General features: G+C 38.9%; 2 protein-coding genes across 2 annotated transcripts; one reads left to right on the top strand and one right to left on the bottom strand.

The window, feature by feature from the left end:
* Window positions 1-610: 610 nt before the first annotated feature.
* Window positions 611-4,420, bottom strand: LOC146716812 (uncharacterized). The gene is made up of 5 exons (XM_085468539.1): window positions 4,162-4,420; window positions 3,677-4,027; window positions 1,752-1,856; window positions 1,290-1,354; window positions 611-912 (listed from the first exon to the last, which is right to left on the bottom strand). Exons 1-5 carry the CDS (start codon window positions 4,367-4,369, stop codon window positions 775-777), a joined length of 867 nt encoding a protein of 288 aa, XP_085324665.1. The 5' UTR covers window positions 4,370-4,420; the 3' UTR covers window positions 611-774.
* Window positions 4,421-13,824: 9,404 nt separating this feature from the next.
* Window positions 13,825-15,569, top strand: LOC146716811 (uncharacterized). The gene is made up of 6 exons (XM_085468548.1): window positions 13,825-13,884; window positions 13,995-14,324; window positions 14,616-14,693; window positions 14,772-14,900; window positions 14,986-15,032; window positions 15,107-15,569. Exons 1-6 carry the CDS (start codon window positions 13,842-13,844, stop codon window positions 15,233-15,235), a joined length of 756 nt encoding a protein of 251 aa, XP_085324674.1. The 5' UTR covers window positions 13,825-13,841; the 3' UTR covers window positions 15,236-15,569.
* The last annotated feature ends 2,799 nt before the right edge of the window (window positions 15,570-18,368 follow it).

Here is an 18,368-nt window from a genome sequence, read left to right as displayed (position 1 = left end):
CGATATCTGCATACGACATCACTTGTCTCAATCACTTGCTTTTTTTTAACTTATTTATTTATCTTTCATTATTTTTTCCTTATTTTTATATTTATTCATCTTAATATTTTGTCTTATTTTTATCCTTATTTATCTTGTTCCTTTAACCCTTACCTAACTTGGCATTTGCGTATGGAGAGCAAAGGAAGAATTTCATTGCACAGAGAAATGCTATTTCTTCTGTAAACATGACAATAAACACTTTGAATCTTTGAATCTGGAACAATGGGAAGAAAAACATACCAGGGTTCAGCCTGTCAGCAATGAATAAAAACATATCCTTGAAAAATGTAACTGGGTGGTTGAAGCCCCTATTTACAGTATTTTATTTCAATAGTTTTTTCCTATTTTTCAGAGAAAAGGCCCATGTGATTTCTGTTATCATTTACTGTATTTTTCTTTATTGTTTTAAATGAAATATTGATTAAACTGAATGCCAACATTTTACTGCATTTTTATTAGAAGAGTATTCACACATATTTGCATAGTGCAGTATACATAATTATGCACATAGTGCATATTTACAGTTTGCCCAGCTTGTTGTACATTGTGCTTCTGGCACACCAGTGTCCCTTAATTGATAGTTCAAAAATTGGCAACGCTAGTTGCCAAATGATGTAATTTGATGGTCAACTGGTTCCTAGCAAAATGTCTTGGAAAAGGAAATACAATGTTACAAATCAAATGTAACAATGACTAAGTAAGCTGAGGATTTTTTTCTCTTCTGAGAGAAGGCTACTGCTGGTTTTGTTCTTCTGATTTGACAAAAGAGTACACACAGTCTGCGTAGTCACTCTTCTTCTTTTTTCCTTCTCTCATCTTCCTTGTAGAGAAATCCAACGGTGCATAGTTAACATCTTTTTCTTCTCCATCCTACAGAAATATATTTGTTAATGAAAAAATATTTTAGATTTTCTTTGTTGTAGCTATATTATCAACTCAGCATATATACAGACTAGATGATCACATAAGGCAGAAGGTGACTGAAGACCTGCTCTGGCAACAGTAAAGCAGAGAACAGCACATTAACAGCAGCTCGAATTTTGCTAGATTTGGAGAGAGCTCAATCTTTCGTCAAGCTATATATGTTAGAATGGGCTTTGTGTGTTCTTGTCAAATATCATGTGTCTTGTGTGGAAACTTTTCCTCTGGGCTGCTGTTCTGTGTTTTTTGTAGTGAAAATGTAGCTTACTTATGTTTTGGAAAAACAATTACAAAAACAATTTGGAAAAACAAAAATTAATATTTACCAAATCATTTGTCGGATTTCCAACTGACTTGTTATGTCCCAGACGATGGGAAACACTTGTTGCTCCTGTTAATAAAATCAAAGGCTGCATATCAGTCTGTAATAGTTTTCATTCTCTAAGAAAAAAAATGAACAAATATTTTTTTAAATAATTTTATACCCTTGTGTATAATGTATGCAGACGTTATGATATGCTGGGGAGAACTGTGAAAGAGTTTTGCTCAAGGGCATCTGGATTAATGAGCCTATGGTTGTAACTTAGCCAAGGACATCCAGGTGGGCAGTAAATCTCTAATCTTTTAACAACATTTATGAAATAATGGAGCCTAATAATTGATTTTGAGAATTTGTTTTACTATTAAAAAACAGAATTTAAATAAAAAAATATTACTGCAGTAGAATCATATTAATATCATATTCTAGATATATATGCAAATAATATAAATGTCAATCTATAATCAACCTTTGAAATGACAACAAGTCATGCAGGAAATGAGGACGATGATTACAGTCACACAGCAGACCAACAGTCCTCCAAGAGTAAGAATCAATGGGTCCACTTCTGTTCCTGGAAGAAGAGAAATGTTTTTTGTTTTTTGTTTTTTTGCATTTAAGTTTTTATTGATTTTGCAACATATACTTAAACCTGTATAAAAGGGAGAAAAACAAAACAAAACAAAACAAAAAAAAAAAAACTCAAACAAATGTTAAATTTTGGCAAAACATATTCTTGGAATTATTTTGGCAGTTTTCGGCAAACAGTTAACAGCAACATAATTTACTGGTAATGCTAAATTGCTTAACTTTTTGTTTCCTTCCTCAGAATCTTACCTTTGTAGACAGACAAAACACATTTTTTGGCAGAAAGCTGAGTATAATAATATTTGATGAATTTCTGTACATTTGCTTAACTGGAGGTGACAGTTTAGGTCTTCTTCCAGAGCCTGACAGTGTGGTGACAAAGATGAATAACATTTCATTAAGCTTCTGTAATGGCCCTCCAAAAGCTCTGACCTCAATCCTACTGAGAATTTGTAGACTGTGCTTAAAAGCCAGGCATGAAACCGACCAATTTTGCTAATAAAAGTGGTCAAATATCCACCCTGAATTCTGCCGTAATGCATCCTGGTAGCTACCAAAAGTGTCTGGTCAAGTTTTTAAGAAATATTTAACCAGTTAATTACACCAACATGGCTGTAGGATCCCATGCAGACCCCTTTGCATCCTCTTGTCTCTTGTCTGATCACTGTTATAGCAATTGAGGGTACATGAGGGTACATGTAAACTTTATGCCTGTATATATACTTTTGATTCTGTGAGGATTAGAGGAAATTAAGCTTGAGCATCTTAGTAAAGATTCATGGTGCAGAGTCATTTCACCCATGAAAAAGAACAGTTCACAGAATTCATTCCCAAATTACCATCATTCATGCTGATCGTGCATGTATGTAACCTTTTGACCACAGCTGTAGGCATGTAGATATGATAAAGAGAGTCTGCTGAATTTCAAAGTGACATGAAATATTATTTAAGCGTCTCTGAACATAGCGTCATAGTGTCAGACAGGAAGTTGGGAATAATTTTCAAATTGCTGGTCTACTGGGATTTTCGTCATGCAGCCATCTAGGCTTCATAGAGAATGAAAAGTGAATCTAGAAGAAAAAAAATCCAGTTAGCAGCAGTTCTTCAGGTGAAGATTCTTTGTTGATATTGGGGTCAAAGGAGAATGGACACACTCCTCAATAACTCAAATTATAGCCAAGGTATGCAGAATAGCATCTCTGAATGCAACATGTTGAACATTATAGCAGATGGGCTACAGCAGCAGAAGACCACTCTTTGTCAGCTAAAAACAGGAATCTGAGGCTACAGCTTGCATGGGCTTACCACAATTGGACAAAAGAAGAGTGGAAAGCTCTTGCCTGGTGTAATAACAGTTAATTTCCACTGAGTCATCTCGATGATAAGATCCAAATTTGACATAACCAACATGAATACTTTAGATCAATGGTTCAGGCTGCTGGTGGTGTAATGATGTGGGTAATACTGGTTATTTGAACATTTCAACTACTGTAACAAATAAACAGTAATATAACCTTATTTTACCTTTTACATTTTTCTCAGTACAGATGTGTAAGACATCAAAGGTAAAAATGTTCTGCACAATGAAATACATTTTGCTTTTCACAATGTCACCACGTTTGTTTTAAGTAATGTAGCTGTTTCAAAAAATATATATGAAATTATGATTTCAATACAACCTTTAGAGTTGGCTTGTGCTGACTTCTACAGATAACCCATCCAAATACCAAACGGCTAATCAAGTTCAGCCTACCTGTTTTTAAATGTGTAAAAGAGTTCAGGATATTAGAGACTGTACATACTTACTTGTGTCCACTTTAGATCCTTCACCAAACAGTATCACTCCACATGTGGCGACAGCACAGTAGTAAGTCCCAGTATCAGAGAGGTTCTGTATGGTTTTGGACAGATGGTAGATGCAGCGTCTCTCTGTATCATCCATGCTGTTTCTATGAGTGACATTTCTATAAATGATACTTGGATGGTTTTCTCCTGATCCACTTTTGAACCAGTGCACACTGCGGTCACTGGGACACTGAGCACTGCTTTCTTTGTTCTTGGTGAGAAATGAACACTGGACGGTGACCGTGTTTCCCAGTTGGACCGATGATGACTTTGGAGTTTGTGTCACATAAACAGATGTCTGGTGATTATAATCTGTGTGATGTATTAAAAGTAGAGTTTGAACAGAAATGACTGAGCTCAGTTATTTGCAAGATGGAAAAGATTTGTAATTATTGACAGAAAAAAAAACCACCAATACACACCAATCATAATGTAGCATATTTTACCATTTACAGCCAAGAAGAATCCTCTAACGAAATGTTGTAAAAACTCGGATCCAGTTTGACAAAAGTATGTTGCTTCATCCTCTTTGTTTATGTGATTGATCGTAAGAAAACACTGATCATTTGATTTATGGACATGGAAACGTGTATGATTAAATGGACTGATGAGCTCTATCTTCTTATAAACTACTGTAGCTACTGTTTGAACCATTTTCCCAAGAGACTGCTTATACCAGTGGAAGAATCTGTCTGTCTTCTCAGAGAACGGACAGTGAAAAGTGGCATTTCCACCAAGTTCAAGTGTAGTCAAAGAGATCAGATGAGGAACCTCTGCAGTATGAAGCAAGGCTAAAGAAAAGAAACAGTAATTGTCATAACACAACGGGAGAAAATCACTGAAACATATACATATTTGCTTCTCTATACAGTGCTTCAGAGGTCATCTAATATGACCTTTAACTCATAATTGTGCAACAATAGTATGTCACAGTACTATACGTATATCTGAGTAGTTGTCATAGTAAGTATATAGGTAGGTAAGATGCACTTACATGTTGTACTAAGAAGAATCAAAGCAGACAGTCCTCCAATCATTGTGGTACAGCAGACCTGTCTCACAGTACCACAGTACTGTACTCTTTCCACCAAATGGAAGATTTAGTCAGAAGGTGTTTAAGGTTTGCAAAGCACAAATCAAAGTGATTGGTTGAAATGCAAATTACCCCCCCACCCCATATCGCGACCTCCCATTTAGCAAACACAAATCATTTTCAGTGCAGCGAACATTTGTATATTTTTATTCTACAAGCAGCCACCGCATGCTAACATTAACAATTTGCATTGTATCATCCTTTCATTTAACTAGATGCCAACTAAATCAGTGCACATAAATAAATAAAACCAATAGCTGGTGTTTTGCTCCTCTAGTGTTCTTACCAACTCCTTCCTGTACCTCACTCATGTGGCTCTTAATCTTAGAGGTCATGATGCAGGACAGGAGCTTACATGTGGTTGGTACTGAGGCAGATTATCGACCAGTAGACCAATAATTATTGACCGGTCTTGCCTTCAGTTTGCTATTCCATTGGTGTTTTGTCTCTTAGCAGCTGGTTCATTTGTGCCTCTAGATGCTCATGGAGTGCAGTTAACTTCTTTAACCAGTAGGTGTGAATAATGTCAGGGCCTCTTCCTGCTTTATACTCTGTCTGGGATGTTTGCCACTGTGATACTGTCTCCTGTTTGGGGAGGTTGCTGGGGCTCGGCTAGCCACTGAGTATTGTTGTTATGGGTTACATCTTTCTCCCATATGCTCTTCCGGTATTGCACCGTCTCCAGCCTTGGTGGGGCTGTTCTCATATTGTTCTCCTGCCACTGAGAGTACACCTTGGATACCTTTCTGCAGCTCTGATAGTTGTCTAACTTCCCTTCATGCTTATCCAGCATCCACAATGCTCCGCCCTCAGTCTGGTGAGCTATCACGTTCAGGCCTGAAACCTGTTTTACTGCTGTGTTCTAGATTTCACCCTTTATTTTCTCTGATTAGTTCTCCACAGTCTGGACTCTCTGCTCTGTTCAGACAGTTGCATCATCAGTCTGGCAGTAATCATCTTTTATACAACCAACCCCTTGTATATTTATTTATCAATCACATAGCCAACTCGGGCTTAGTTTTAGAGCAGTTTTCATGTCAAAATATGTGTAAACAACTGGGTTAATAAACTACTCAGTGTGCCGCAGTAGTGGTATTACAATATTTTTTTAATTCTGTAATTTTAAAATATAAGTGCTCATGGGTTTTTTTTTTTCATTTGATCCAACTCAACTTTAAATGTAGTGTTTGATGAATGAGCCTATTTTGGGAAAAGTCATGACAAATGAGAGACTAAACAGAGTTACAGGATTTTTAAAAAGCATTGTTCTCCATTGCTTGAGTGAAATTCTGTGAAAGTCCAAGTCTGTTTCACTCACTTATTGCTTATGTTCTCAGGGTGTGTGTGTCTTTGCATCTGTGTGTGTGTGTGTGTTAGAGAGCAGTTCATGAGGTCATTCACCCTAACCCGCTAGGCAAGTCTCACTTGGCAGCCTTAATAACCTAAGGCTGACCACATAGCTTTAACCATGTAGTTCTAGTGCATTGTATTCTCACAGATCGAGTGATTGTGGAAATCTACAAAAAAGCAGATTTTTTTAAATTTTACAACACCGTCTTTCATGTTTGAAATATCTAAACATGGAAATAAATACCAAAAATGAAATAAAATATGTATGAATAGAATAGATGATATTTCGATTTATAAAATGAAAGGTGTGCACTGTCGATTCTTCATTTTTGAGTCTTCAGAGAGAGAGAGAGAGAGAGAGAGACCAACTGAAAAGAGTCGGTGGTTTTGACAGTGAGTTGAGTATCTATAGCTCTTACCACAACCTACAAAGTCCTATATATGGAAACATAAGTAAGAGAAGCACACTCGGACCTTTACTCTTACTTACTTTTAGTAGTTAAGTATGCATTTTTATATCATACACGTGCTTTGATTAAGCAAAATTATTATGGAACAAACTGTGTGAACTAACAGCACTATGTGAGGGCATTTTGACTTGTAAAACCACATGGAACATCTACACTAACAGACCGGCTGTGGTGAGCCATCTATCTACTCTTTGACCAACCACTAAAGTTGTTTACTCAGAACTAACTTTAACTCTACAGGTTTCAACAGGATATGCTGTAAGTGTAAATGTGCATGAAGGGAGGAGTTTAAAAAAAAGCCGCAATGAGCTACTTTTGTATCAGACAAACTGGTTGGTCTATAAATCCTAGTATAGTTTTTAACAGTAATGCAATTTTTTTTAAATAACATTATTATTAATTGGTGCAATAATTAGCCTGTTACAATAAAATGTTAAAAGGTTGTCAGTCTATAAGTTGTAACATTAAACAAGTGAGAAACACATACTTTAAAGTACACTGACAGTTTAGCTTGTGCATTAGGAGTTTCAAATTGACTTTTATTGTGGGAGGAGTTGCAAGCTCACAGACAACACAGGAAATTTCCACAAAATCACTCAGCATAACCCTCATGCTACTAATATACTTAACCATAGATAAATACTTTAATGACCTATCAAAGAAAAACAATACCTACAGATAGATAGATAGATAGATAGATAGATAGATAGATAGATAGATAGATAGATAGATAGATAGATAGATAGATAGATAGATAGATAGATAGATAGATAGATAGATAGATAGATAGATAGGCTGAATAAATGAAATGAAATTTTCAATTCTTTTCATTTCTTCACAGACCCAAAAAACTACTTGCAAAATACTGTATTTGGCACAAAGTGGCTTTGATATACGCCATTGGCTCATTTTCACTAAATCTGCCATTTAATATTATGAATATGAGAATATTCATAGAATATGTAAGGTTGATGTAGTGTGACTGGGTATCTGTGTGTCGACAGCTCTTTTGTAGGTTTTAATTACTTTAAGGTATTTTCACGAACATTGTCAGACAGAGGTAGTTTTTTCACTCGCCCTGATGAGAAGGTAAAGCAGCAGCCTAGGTTCCTGCAACTAAAATAGAAAGCGAGACAGGAAGATAAGCCCCCTGTGAATTCACACCTCAATTGAAAGCCCAACCTCAAAAACAATGCTTAACTTTCCATGCATCGAGTTTGTGTGTACAAGCTGAAAAAGTTGACAACATCGCTGACCACACTTCTGTTAATCTTTCTCTTTTTTCCCCTCTCTTTCTATCTGTGTATGTGTGTGTAGGTGTGCGTGTGTGTGCGTGTGTGTGCAGGTGTGTGTGCGCGCGTGTGTGTGTGTGTGTGTGTGTGTGTGTGTGTGTGTGTGTGTGTGTGTGTGTGTGCATATCAGAGAGAGAATCAGAATCAGAATCAGAAGACTTTATTTATCCCCAAGGGGCAATTAACAAACAACCGAGCAGCATAACGTTGAAGATAAGGACAATAAGAACAGGCAATAAGAGTGAAATAATAAATATACAGTATATACAGTTTTAAAATTCCACAGTTTTTAAATTAAAGTGACTGAAAGGTGAATAAATAACTGTAAGTGACTAAAAGTGAATAAAGTGTCAGTAGTATAAGAAGAGTGTAGTTTATGTTTATGGGTGTGGGAAATGGTCTTATTGGCTGGAGTTAAAAAGCAGGGTGGCTTTGGGGACTAAGGTGGCTCTCCTCCTCCTGCTTCAGGAAATGCAGCGGAGGCGTCGCCCAGAGAGAGAGAGACCACTCAGTGTTTGACATTACTGCAAGTACAAATGGTTCTTTAAAAGAAATAAAGCTCTCGGTGTGAAATTACCTACAGATAGTGATATAGCTCTGTAGATATACTGTAGGTCTGTTTTAATCTTTTCTTCTTCAGCTATTTTGTTGGTAGGCAGAGAGAGAGGGTCATCAGACAGAACACGGGACTGCCTTTTGCTGTTTTGCTATGATAAATACCAAGCCAATTTTAATCATGTTAGCAGGGTGTCTTAGGATGTTAGCTGGTGCATATGTTGACAACTATGCATCAAAGAATATCCTATTAAATGCTTGGCATAGGCATAATATTTGTCAGATTCAGAGCTTAGCCCTAGACTTACTGAGTCAAGATGCTCCCTTTCTTTTTCTGGTGGAATTTTCCAAAGTTAAGTGTCCTATAAGGGGGGACAGGACACTAGACAATGTGTACAGTAACATCAAGCATGTCTACATAGCAACACCCTTTCCTGACCTCTATGTTCCTCATCTCTGCCTACACACCCCTCAGGAAACAAACCTCTCCAAGAACCCGGATCATTAAAACACGATGATGCTCTCCTCCAGCCACAGGACTGTTTTGGTCTGACAGACTGACCCATCTTCAAACAGCAGGACCTGGAGACCCTCACTCAGTTTGTCGTTTTCTACATTTGGTGCAGTGTAGAGAATGTGACAGTGATCAAAACCATCTAGGATGGAAGGGGAAATTGGCCACAGTCAGCCGTTGACGAGGTGATGAGGCGGGTCCGGGGGGCAACCGCGTGGCAAGCGGTGGCTGTGCAGAAGATGTGAACAGAGTTGGGGCATATAGGCAGCTTGCCAGGTGGCTGGCGCGCAGGACCACACCTGCGCGCCTGTAGACACACGCCTGGCCGATGCCACTGGACTAGACGACACAGCGACCTCTGACTCAGGCAGAACAGGTCCTCACCGTGCGCTGACCTCAGGCTCAAGCAGAGCAGGTTTCTTTGATGCTCAGGAACCAACCGAGCTGTCAGACTCATTATCAGCTGCATCCGGCGCTCGGACCAGTCATGCAGCTCTTCTGCCTGGCCGTGAAACACCGCCGCCTGCTCCCTCTGCATGGCCACGAGCTTGGTCACCATTCGGGCCTGCGCCTCTACTGGCTGGCTCGGACCCGACCACATAGTTTGCTCTTTCAACATGTCTCTTTTCCAGTTGCTGTATCTTTCACTCAATTGCAGCTTTTCAGCTGCACCACACGCACACAACAACGCCAACAACCTTGGGTCCTGGCACACTCTTTTATGCAGGGAAGGCGTGATGAGCTGATGGAGCTCCAGTGTGTCTCAGCCTCGCCTGCTGCTGTACCCAAGCCACACCTCGCCACACCACCAAACTGGACCACCTTCAAATCCCTCCCTGCCTGCTGCTCAGAAAAAAAAACTGCATGTCCTGAAAACAAAAGAACTCATAGCTTACTTCAAAAGACACAGAAAGGTCCACTCCCCTGTCATTAGAAATGGAGTAAAGGTGCCTGGGACCCACATCTCGGTCATCTCAAGCCAGCTCCGATCAGCAAGAACCCTGTTACCATGGTTCCGAATAGGTAGATATCTTCAGTGTCCTCGATCGACAGTCCCGCCAGGCACATGATCCTCCAGGTCTGCCACCCGTCCATCGTGTATCCGGCAGGGAAAGTCCCTTCAGGGCACTCGGGCTCTCCCGAGCCCAGACTTCTCGTTTAGAAAAGGGTGTCAATAGCATTCAGAGACCAGCTGATCAAATCCATAATTCTCTTTTAGGTTTTAGAGAACGACAGTGAGAGACTGTTCCAGGGAAAGTAATGCACACGAGACAAGACAAGGACACAAGAGGCTAAGCAGGGAAGATAAGGGAGAGGAGGAGAGGAGAAAAAGTGTGACTGCCTTCGCCGAGAGCCAAACGGCCGAAACGCCACGAGGACCAACTGAGTTTCGATGTCCACAAACCATGAAGTAGGGTCGTGAAGCCAAAAATCCAGCAGCTTAAACGTCACAGCAAAAATTCAAACGTACAGCTCTGCTATCACTTCCAAAATAAATGCAGACAGAAAACTAAACAGCAGTGACGTTTGTAGGGTTACTGAAGTTGGGCTAGCTGGTATATAATGATGTGCTGCATGGTGGCTAGCTACACAGCAATAGTTAGCATAATATAAACAGTGAAGCTGGAGGATAACTTTTTTTCCACTCAATGAGGGTTCCCGATGGTTAGGAACAAATGAAACTGCATGGCAGGATGAAGTTAACAGACCAAACTTCAGTCAGGAGAACAACTGCAATATAAGGTCAGTCATTAATATACCGCTGCATGGGCTGGGCTGTAGTTACATCGTGATGTTTTAAAAACTGAGCTTTAAAATGAATAGTGATGATTAAAAACCAAGAGAGGCCGACAGTGATCACTGACTTTTTTTGAGGGGTTTGTTCATATTAAATCGAACAAAATATAAAGAATTAAAACATGTTAAAAACACAACAGCCTTAATAAATGCAGAGTAGTTTGGACCTGGAAGCAGGTTTCATCAGGTCATCACTTAGAGATTGGATATCGCACCTGTTGTAAATGTTTTAATGCAGTACAGTTGTTATTATTATCACTTGTCATATCTTGTTTATGACAGTTAAAATAAATAACATTCATATAAGTATGTATGTAAGTGAACTGTATGCGGTGTTAAATAGGCCTATACTACTGTACTTTAATGTCGGTCATAAGGGTGGTACTTCAAGAGCCATATATTTTATTAGGTGGTGCTCATTGTGAAATGTTTGAGAACCACTGTTCTAAGGCATGCAAAATTCATGTTGATGACATCAATAATAGCCTGTTAGTTTGTTTGAATTGTCTGTTTGAAGACGCTTAATTTTACATACCCACCTATGTCAGGTGAGGAGCTCAACAATTCTTTTTAAAAAATAATGAGTGAGAACTATGAATCACTATGCCAGCTGATATGTAAATTGGTAATGTAATAATATTTTTGCTGGGTGGTTCTGGGGGCCTGTCCTCGAGTTGGGCCAGCCTCTGGTGAGTCAGCTTCACATCTGAGGCTCTCACCCTTTGGCCTTGAGGGGTCAATCTGGGGCTTCCCTCTTGAATCTGCTGAGGTGGACACATCGTTATCATTTGGGTGTGTGTCCTCTGGTCTTTAGTGCTCTTGGGGGCACTGCACACAGCCATGGTCTCTGTTTATTTAGGTGTTGTGTGCTATGTTTTAAGCAGGAAGGAGGTAAACATTGTAATAATCCAAAGAACTTAATGCAGGTCCTGCCACAGACTTATATGCCCTCTGTTCGGTCTAATGTCAGACCTCGCTGGCGCAGAGGTTCGTCATTGTGAACAAAAGCAAGACACTCCGTACGGTTCTCACTTGCTAGCAAGGAAGTCCGGCAAGATGTTCAGCCGACTTCAAACTGACTCCCCTTGCAGGCTAATGACCACCGTGGGTTACACAAACACTGTCAAACTGGTTTAAACTGGTTACGCAATGTAAAACCCATATAGTGTGTCCCATAAAAGCTCAGGCACTGAGTGTGTGTGGGCATGCATGAGCGAGCACATGTGTGTGTGTTGTGTGCATGTGTGAGTGCATGTGGGTATGTGTCTCTGTATATGTGAATTCTTCTCACACAATATAAGCTTAGAACTATTTAACCACATTTCGTAGTTATCCAGAGGATCTCCCCACACCCATATATGGTTTAACTTTAATGGTTCACCATATGCAAGCATAGGTGAGCCCCTAAATGGCCGGGAGTGAACATCCTTTACCAGATAAGGAACCAGAACCTTTAGATGGAATGTGCCTGCAGTTAAACAACTATTTGCCTCCCCCACATCCTCGATGTGTAGGGGAGGAACAGAAAAATCTCTAAACATACAGTTTAAGGACAAGGTTTACAAATTATTTACAACAACAACAAATATTATCAAAATCAACCTAACACCGTCTTAATTGGTCCATAACACCAACATTTTTATATGCGTTGTTGGGCAGGTGATATATTGAAAGAAATTGGAGCGATGCTGAAATCTGTTATCGTGTATGCCCCACAAGTTGGATGCTCATTTAAAGACAAATTCTGGAATAAGTGGGATCAAGTTCAAATGGTGGTCGTTGGAGCAGACATCTATAGACATGTAGATGAAGGGGACACAGGATTTTGAGGACTTGTTGTGTAGGTATGCTGTTCAGGAGAGAACATTGGCTCTCAGTGCAGATGTAATTGTGTTTTTCCCCCAGTTTTATAGCATTTATAGCATTGTAGCATGCTATCAAAAACTTTCTATCAGATACAGTTTATCAAGAAAACTCTTGTTTCTTTTCTCTGATCACAACTGTGAATGTGAGTAAAACTGTAAAGATAAATCTCTGCAGAGTTTAATTCAACACCTCAAATGCAGTGTCAGCTCAGTGACTGCCACCACAGAGTGACAGAAGTGGCTGAATTATGTATTTATTTGTATTCTGCAAAAGTCTGCAAGTCTCATCTCCGATGCCACCAGTTCCCACAAAATGGTCTTTTAAACAATTTTTTATTTTGCACTTTATCAGGAAAAATAAGGTGTCTTTGGTTCACTGTACAATAATATTTACAATATCTACAGGGAGAAAACTGACAAAGAGACAAGAAGCACAGGAAGCAACGACAATGACGTATGTGCCTTGTAATACATTACACATCCAAACATTGGACTCGTGGGATTTTCTTTGGGACATTGTAGGAAAAAAACTGCCTTAAAGATGTTTCCATTGTGCCTGTTTTTTCTTTTAAGCTTTTGCTACCAAATTCTTACTAGATCCCAACATACCATACCCCATCCTTCACTTATTTTGCTACTGTTAGTATTTGCGAAATGTTACAGCTTAACCACAAAATACTGTTATCATTCAGATTTTAGGATTATCCAAAGTGGCTTTAACAAGCATGCAAAAATTTCTTGCAACATGCCAGCAAAGAATGTCTAGTTCACAGTTTCTCACTCTGTGCACGAGGCACACACATTTCCTCTTGTACATTTGGGTTGAAAAAGGTGTTAGTTAAAGTGTTCTATGTAATACAGAGAGAGGTGAAAATAGGAGCAAGCAGCAATGTTTGTTGCATGGCCATTTCTGCTGCACTAATGATGACTATTCCTTCCCAATCAAAACAACATTTCAAGTGCATTACACAGTAATAAATGACACAAAATGTCCTGAGAATCCAAAAGTCATTCACACAAAGACATTTTTTTAAAAACTGAAAGGCTAGTTGAGGGTGACTACACCCACCTAAATGCAAGGCACTCCAAGTTGTGTCACAGGAAGTGCACGTTTAATGTACTCAGCAGTCTGACCTATCGACCTACGTTGCTGATTATCGACAAGTCTCCAAGAAGAAGACAATGTGAAGATGATTGTGTTTTGGATTGCACTGAATCTTCTTCATCGAGGATGTAAGTGCTTTTTTATTCAGTCTTAAATGCTCATAGTCAAGACATGCATGTCAGCTGAGTCATATTGGATCATACATTGTTACTCAATGTGCTTTAATGTGTTATGTCAGATGCACTGGTTTCACAAATTACTGTTCAAGCTGGAGAACCTGCAACCTTCATCTGTAGTCTACCTCACACAGAGGTCCTCCCTCGACAAGTCCACTGGTATAAACAGAGTGCCGGGGATACAATGAAAGTAATTGTGACAGTGCGGAAATCTAAACCACCTGAGTATGCACAAGATTTTCCTAAATCCAGATGGGAGATAAAAAGCAACAGCAGTTTTAGTAACCTGACCATTTTGAGGACAATTCAAGAAGATGAGGGAATGTATCACTGTGGCGTCTCCGAGTGGCTTGCAGACATTATATGGACTGGGATGCATTTATTAATAAAAGGTAATGACAAAATCAGTACATTTCAAAATATCTCATTTTTAATATTTTTTTTATTTTGTTTCATTTCTTTTTATGGTGTTTTTTTTAATTGCTGAGGCTTTCACCAGAATCTAACTTTATGTGTTTTAAATGCACATTTGTTATTATTTTGGCAGTGTTATTAGTAGTAGAGTATTAATTTAAAATTATTTTAAAAAAATAGTGTGCTTCTAATTTAATATACACAATTCCTAAATTAAAAATTTATAACAAAGCTTGTATAACTTAAAAAAAAACCTTTATGTCCAGCAGGAAAAAATCAGAGCATTTCCAACTCTTCTGTTGCTCAGAGTTCGACAGTATCATCTGGAACTAAGCCAGACATCCATGGTAACGCAATCATCGGTCTATCAATTAAAACATTTTGATATACTCTAACTGTCAGATCTTTTATTCATATTGTTCCAGGAAGCAGCATATGGTCACACAGATCCGGTGCAGTTATTTTTATGCTGTGTGCTGTCTTGGCTATAAGCCTGATTGTTATAGCTATCCTTATTGCTGCAATGAAGAAAGATGACACGCAATATTGCAAAGGTAATAGCAGCTATTCAGAAAACAGCATTATATTTGAATTGCTGCATTCATAGTTCTTGTTTTTTTTTCATATTCCATAATGTAGGTGTTGTTCCCCTGCGAAAAAACACTGGTATCCAGAAAACTCAACAGGTAAAGTAGTAAACGACTGAATTAACCTCATCAGAATGAAATGTTACTTTTGACATTTTGTTTTTTCCCCTTAGAAAGCAGAGGATGTGTGGTTTTACTCTGCTGCAGTCTTTGCCATGATGGGAACTGACAGAGGTGGGACAACAGATGCAGCTGAGAGGGAGAGACTCCACACTGCTGTCAAGGCCTTTGGGCTGGATTAATGAGCCTTTTGGATCCACTGAATAATTTAGGTGTTTCTTTTATGTCACAGTAGAGTACACCTAATATTAGGTATATTAGATACCATTGTAAGCTTAAAAATGTATTTTAGTTAAACTTCTGTTTAAGCATAAACTTCTACATCTGTATACATGCATGCAACCTTTTCAGTCTGGCTAGGGACATTACTTTACACTTTTCTGAATTAAGTCTCAGGCTTACTTTCACAAAAGCAAAAGGCTGAGTTATACAATACTATGTAAAGAAAACTACTGTTGTCAAACGTAAAGACCTAAGTGGGGATGCACTTGTAGTGAAGTGGAGGAACACATTTTCAAAGACGTTTTCTTGTAACATCATAATATGTAAATAAATAAAACACTTTCTAGTACCAAACTGTGGCTTTTGGTGTGATTTGTAGCACTTTTATTTCACTATAAGAAGGTACTTAGGTTTCCTCTTAAAGCACTATTAGAGCACAACTAAAACTACAACACCAGTATTCACTGTGGTGAGTACTGTGGTCTGCCAAGCAGGTAGTCAGGACAACATTTAAAGAACAATTAAACTGAAGCACACATGATGTTCAATGTGAGCAGCACATGTTTACTGTGGTTATACGAATGACGAACTTACAAATGCAGTGCACTAAAAAATATTTGCTTCTGTCCTTATTTTTTTGTTTTGTTCTCTTCTCTTTATTTCTTTTCTTTCTCAAAATAGTGATCCAACCTGTTTGGGTTTTTTTTGTTTCGACAATGATTTACCTTGCAAATACTTCATATAACTAATATTTTAATATTTGATGACTTAAAAAATGATTAAAAACAGTTAGACAATCTGTCTGTGGTTTTACTGATGGAGAGCACCAGGTTGAACAGATGATGGGTAGGATGGGATGAGTCCTTTAAGATCTTTGTGACTTCCTCAAGGCAGTGGGAAGTGAACATAAAACGCTTTAAGTCACGTCTCTTTAAGTCTCAGACAGAGTAGAAATGTGCTATAAAATAATCAATCCATCTACCTTGGCATCTCTGATGCCCCTCTTCAAACCAGACCTGACAACACTATATTGTTGTATGCCATCAGATCTGAAAACCATGTTAAGGGCCTTAAGCAGGACTCGGACATCTTTCATTATCCACAGCTTGTTGTTAGAGAAGGGAAATATGTTTTGTGGTAGTGATCGTGTCGATACAACTTCTTATAATAGAGGAGTACAGTGTAAGTGTAGATGTCATCATCCTTAAAACTAGACCAGTCAGTTCAATCAAAGCAGCCCCAAAGCTGTTCAGATGTTCTCTTGGGCCTCACTAGAACTCTAGCAGTTGGTTTCACCATGTTAAGGATGTTGCTTGCTAATAGCATTTAGCAGGTGGCTAAAGTATTACAGTAGTAATCATTACCCCTGAGTTCTCCATTTAGATAAAAGGGGCGACACGTAACAGTCAAATACTTCAAGTCCGGGGAGCACTGAGTGTTGGTAATCTTAGTGTGTGTGCACCTTCTGTTGTTTGTATACACACACAGTCCTCTCCCGCTGGCCTTACCGGAGTCACTTGCTCTGGTAGCCTGGTATGTTGTGTGACCTGTTAGCTGCACAGCTTCCTAAGCTACATAATCAATTAAGCCACTAATCAATGGATTAAACAGGACAGGAAAAAGAGTTGTTTTATTCAGTATTGCTCTAATATTTGCTTTATATCTATTAGTAAGAAGCAGTATCGATGTTTTAGACCCATTTCCCCCCCACACGCTGAAAAAAAGGAGAAAAAATTGTGAACTTACTCTCACCACTTTCTGCCATTAGACCACAAAAACGTTTTTTTTTTTCAAGATTAATATTTTGGTGACAAATTCTGAGAAACTCTTCTCTTGCTTTATTTTCCTTTATTGTCCTAAACACTTTGCTTTTCACATTTCGTTACTAAAGTCAGTTACTTCTAGTCCAACCTCATTTCTCACAATTTTCATGTCTTGTCTGTTTGGGCGTAGACCTGGCAGTACAAACAAAGTATACACCCAAGATGAAGTCATCGAGTCCCAGCAATATTTAAGCTTACTAAATAGCATTCATGCCTTATATGTGTTACAACTAGGGATGGGTACCGGTATCCGGTGCCATGATGGCACCGGTTCTGACATAAACGGTAGTAACCAGACCAAACAGTAGCGCACATTTTGGTGCTTTATTTAGGTGTTTTTTTTTACCTGAGATGTGATACACTTTGGATTCCAGCCAATCATTTTACGTTTCCGAGGATAGTAGGCGGGTCCAGGTACATACGTTCTTTTAGAGCAGAGCTACAGATTAAAAATGCCCAAGGCGAAGCGGTCAAAAGTCTGGATGTACTTCACAGCAAAAGATGCAAACCCAGCAGCCTGCAACAAGTGCTTTAAGCTGATACTGTCAAAGGAGGTAACACCTCAAATCTGATGAAAGCAGCAGCCGTTCTTCTCTGCGTGAGTAGTTTAATGTTGTTCGTGTATAATTTACGTTGAGTAGGCTAACCACGTTATTAAATTAATGCATGTAAGGTGAACTAGCAAACACCATCATAGCTACATGCGGCTGTCTTCTTGTTTGATGGCAGATACTCCCTTCACCCTGGCCAAAAAGGCTAAAATGACCAAAGAAAAAGTGGAAAACAGCTAAACACGAGAGGTTTTTGGACAAAGTTTGTGTTTTTTCCATTGTTTAAGCACTGCTTCCAGCCAAGAGTGATACCATATATGCCCCATAGCTGCAGAAAAGGCTAACATTGTTATCTTTTTACAAAAAAACCAGCTGAACATGAGAGGTTTTTGGACAAAGTTTGTGTTCTCCATTCTTTAAGCACCGGTTTGAGCACCGTTTAAGCACCGGCACCGTTTCAAAAGTACCGGTTTGGCACCGGTATCGGATAAAACCTAAACGATACCCATCCCTAGTTACAACCTTTATGACCCAATTCAAATTGGATCATAAAGGTTCCCATGTGTCAGATTTTTCTCTTGCACTTTTTAGTGTGATGGTTAGTTCTCCACTTTCTACGCTCTCTCGTAAAAAGCTTGCCTGTCTTCATTCCACTCCTCTAAGAACCCACCAACCAGCACAGCTTTCTCTCTTCCTTACACAGCTCTGTTGTTATACAA

Source organism: Copadichromis virginalis, linkage group LG2 (genome assembly GCF_057382275.1).
Source record: "Copadichromis virginalis isolate Kocher_CV1m ecotype Utaka linkage group LG2, C_Virginalis_male_GT1.1, whole genome shotgun sequence".
Lineage (NCBI taxonomy): Eukaryota > Metazoa > Chordata > Actinopteri > Cichliformes > Cichlidae > Copadichromis > Copadichromis virginalis.
Note: the sequence above shows the minus strand (reverse complement) of the source record. Positions and strands in the feature narration are given on the sequence as shown.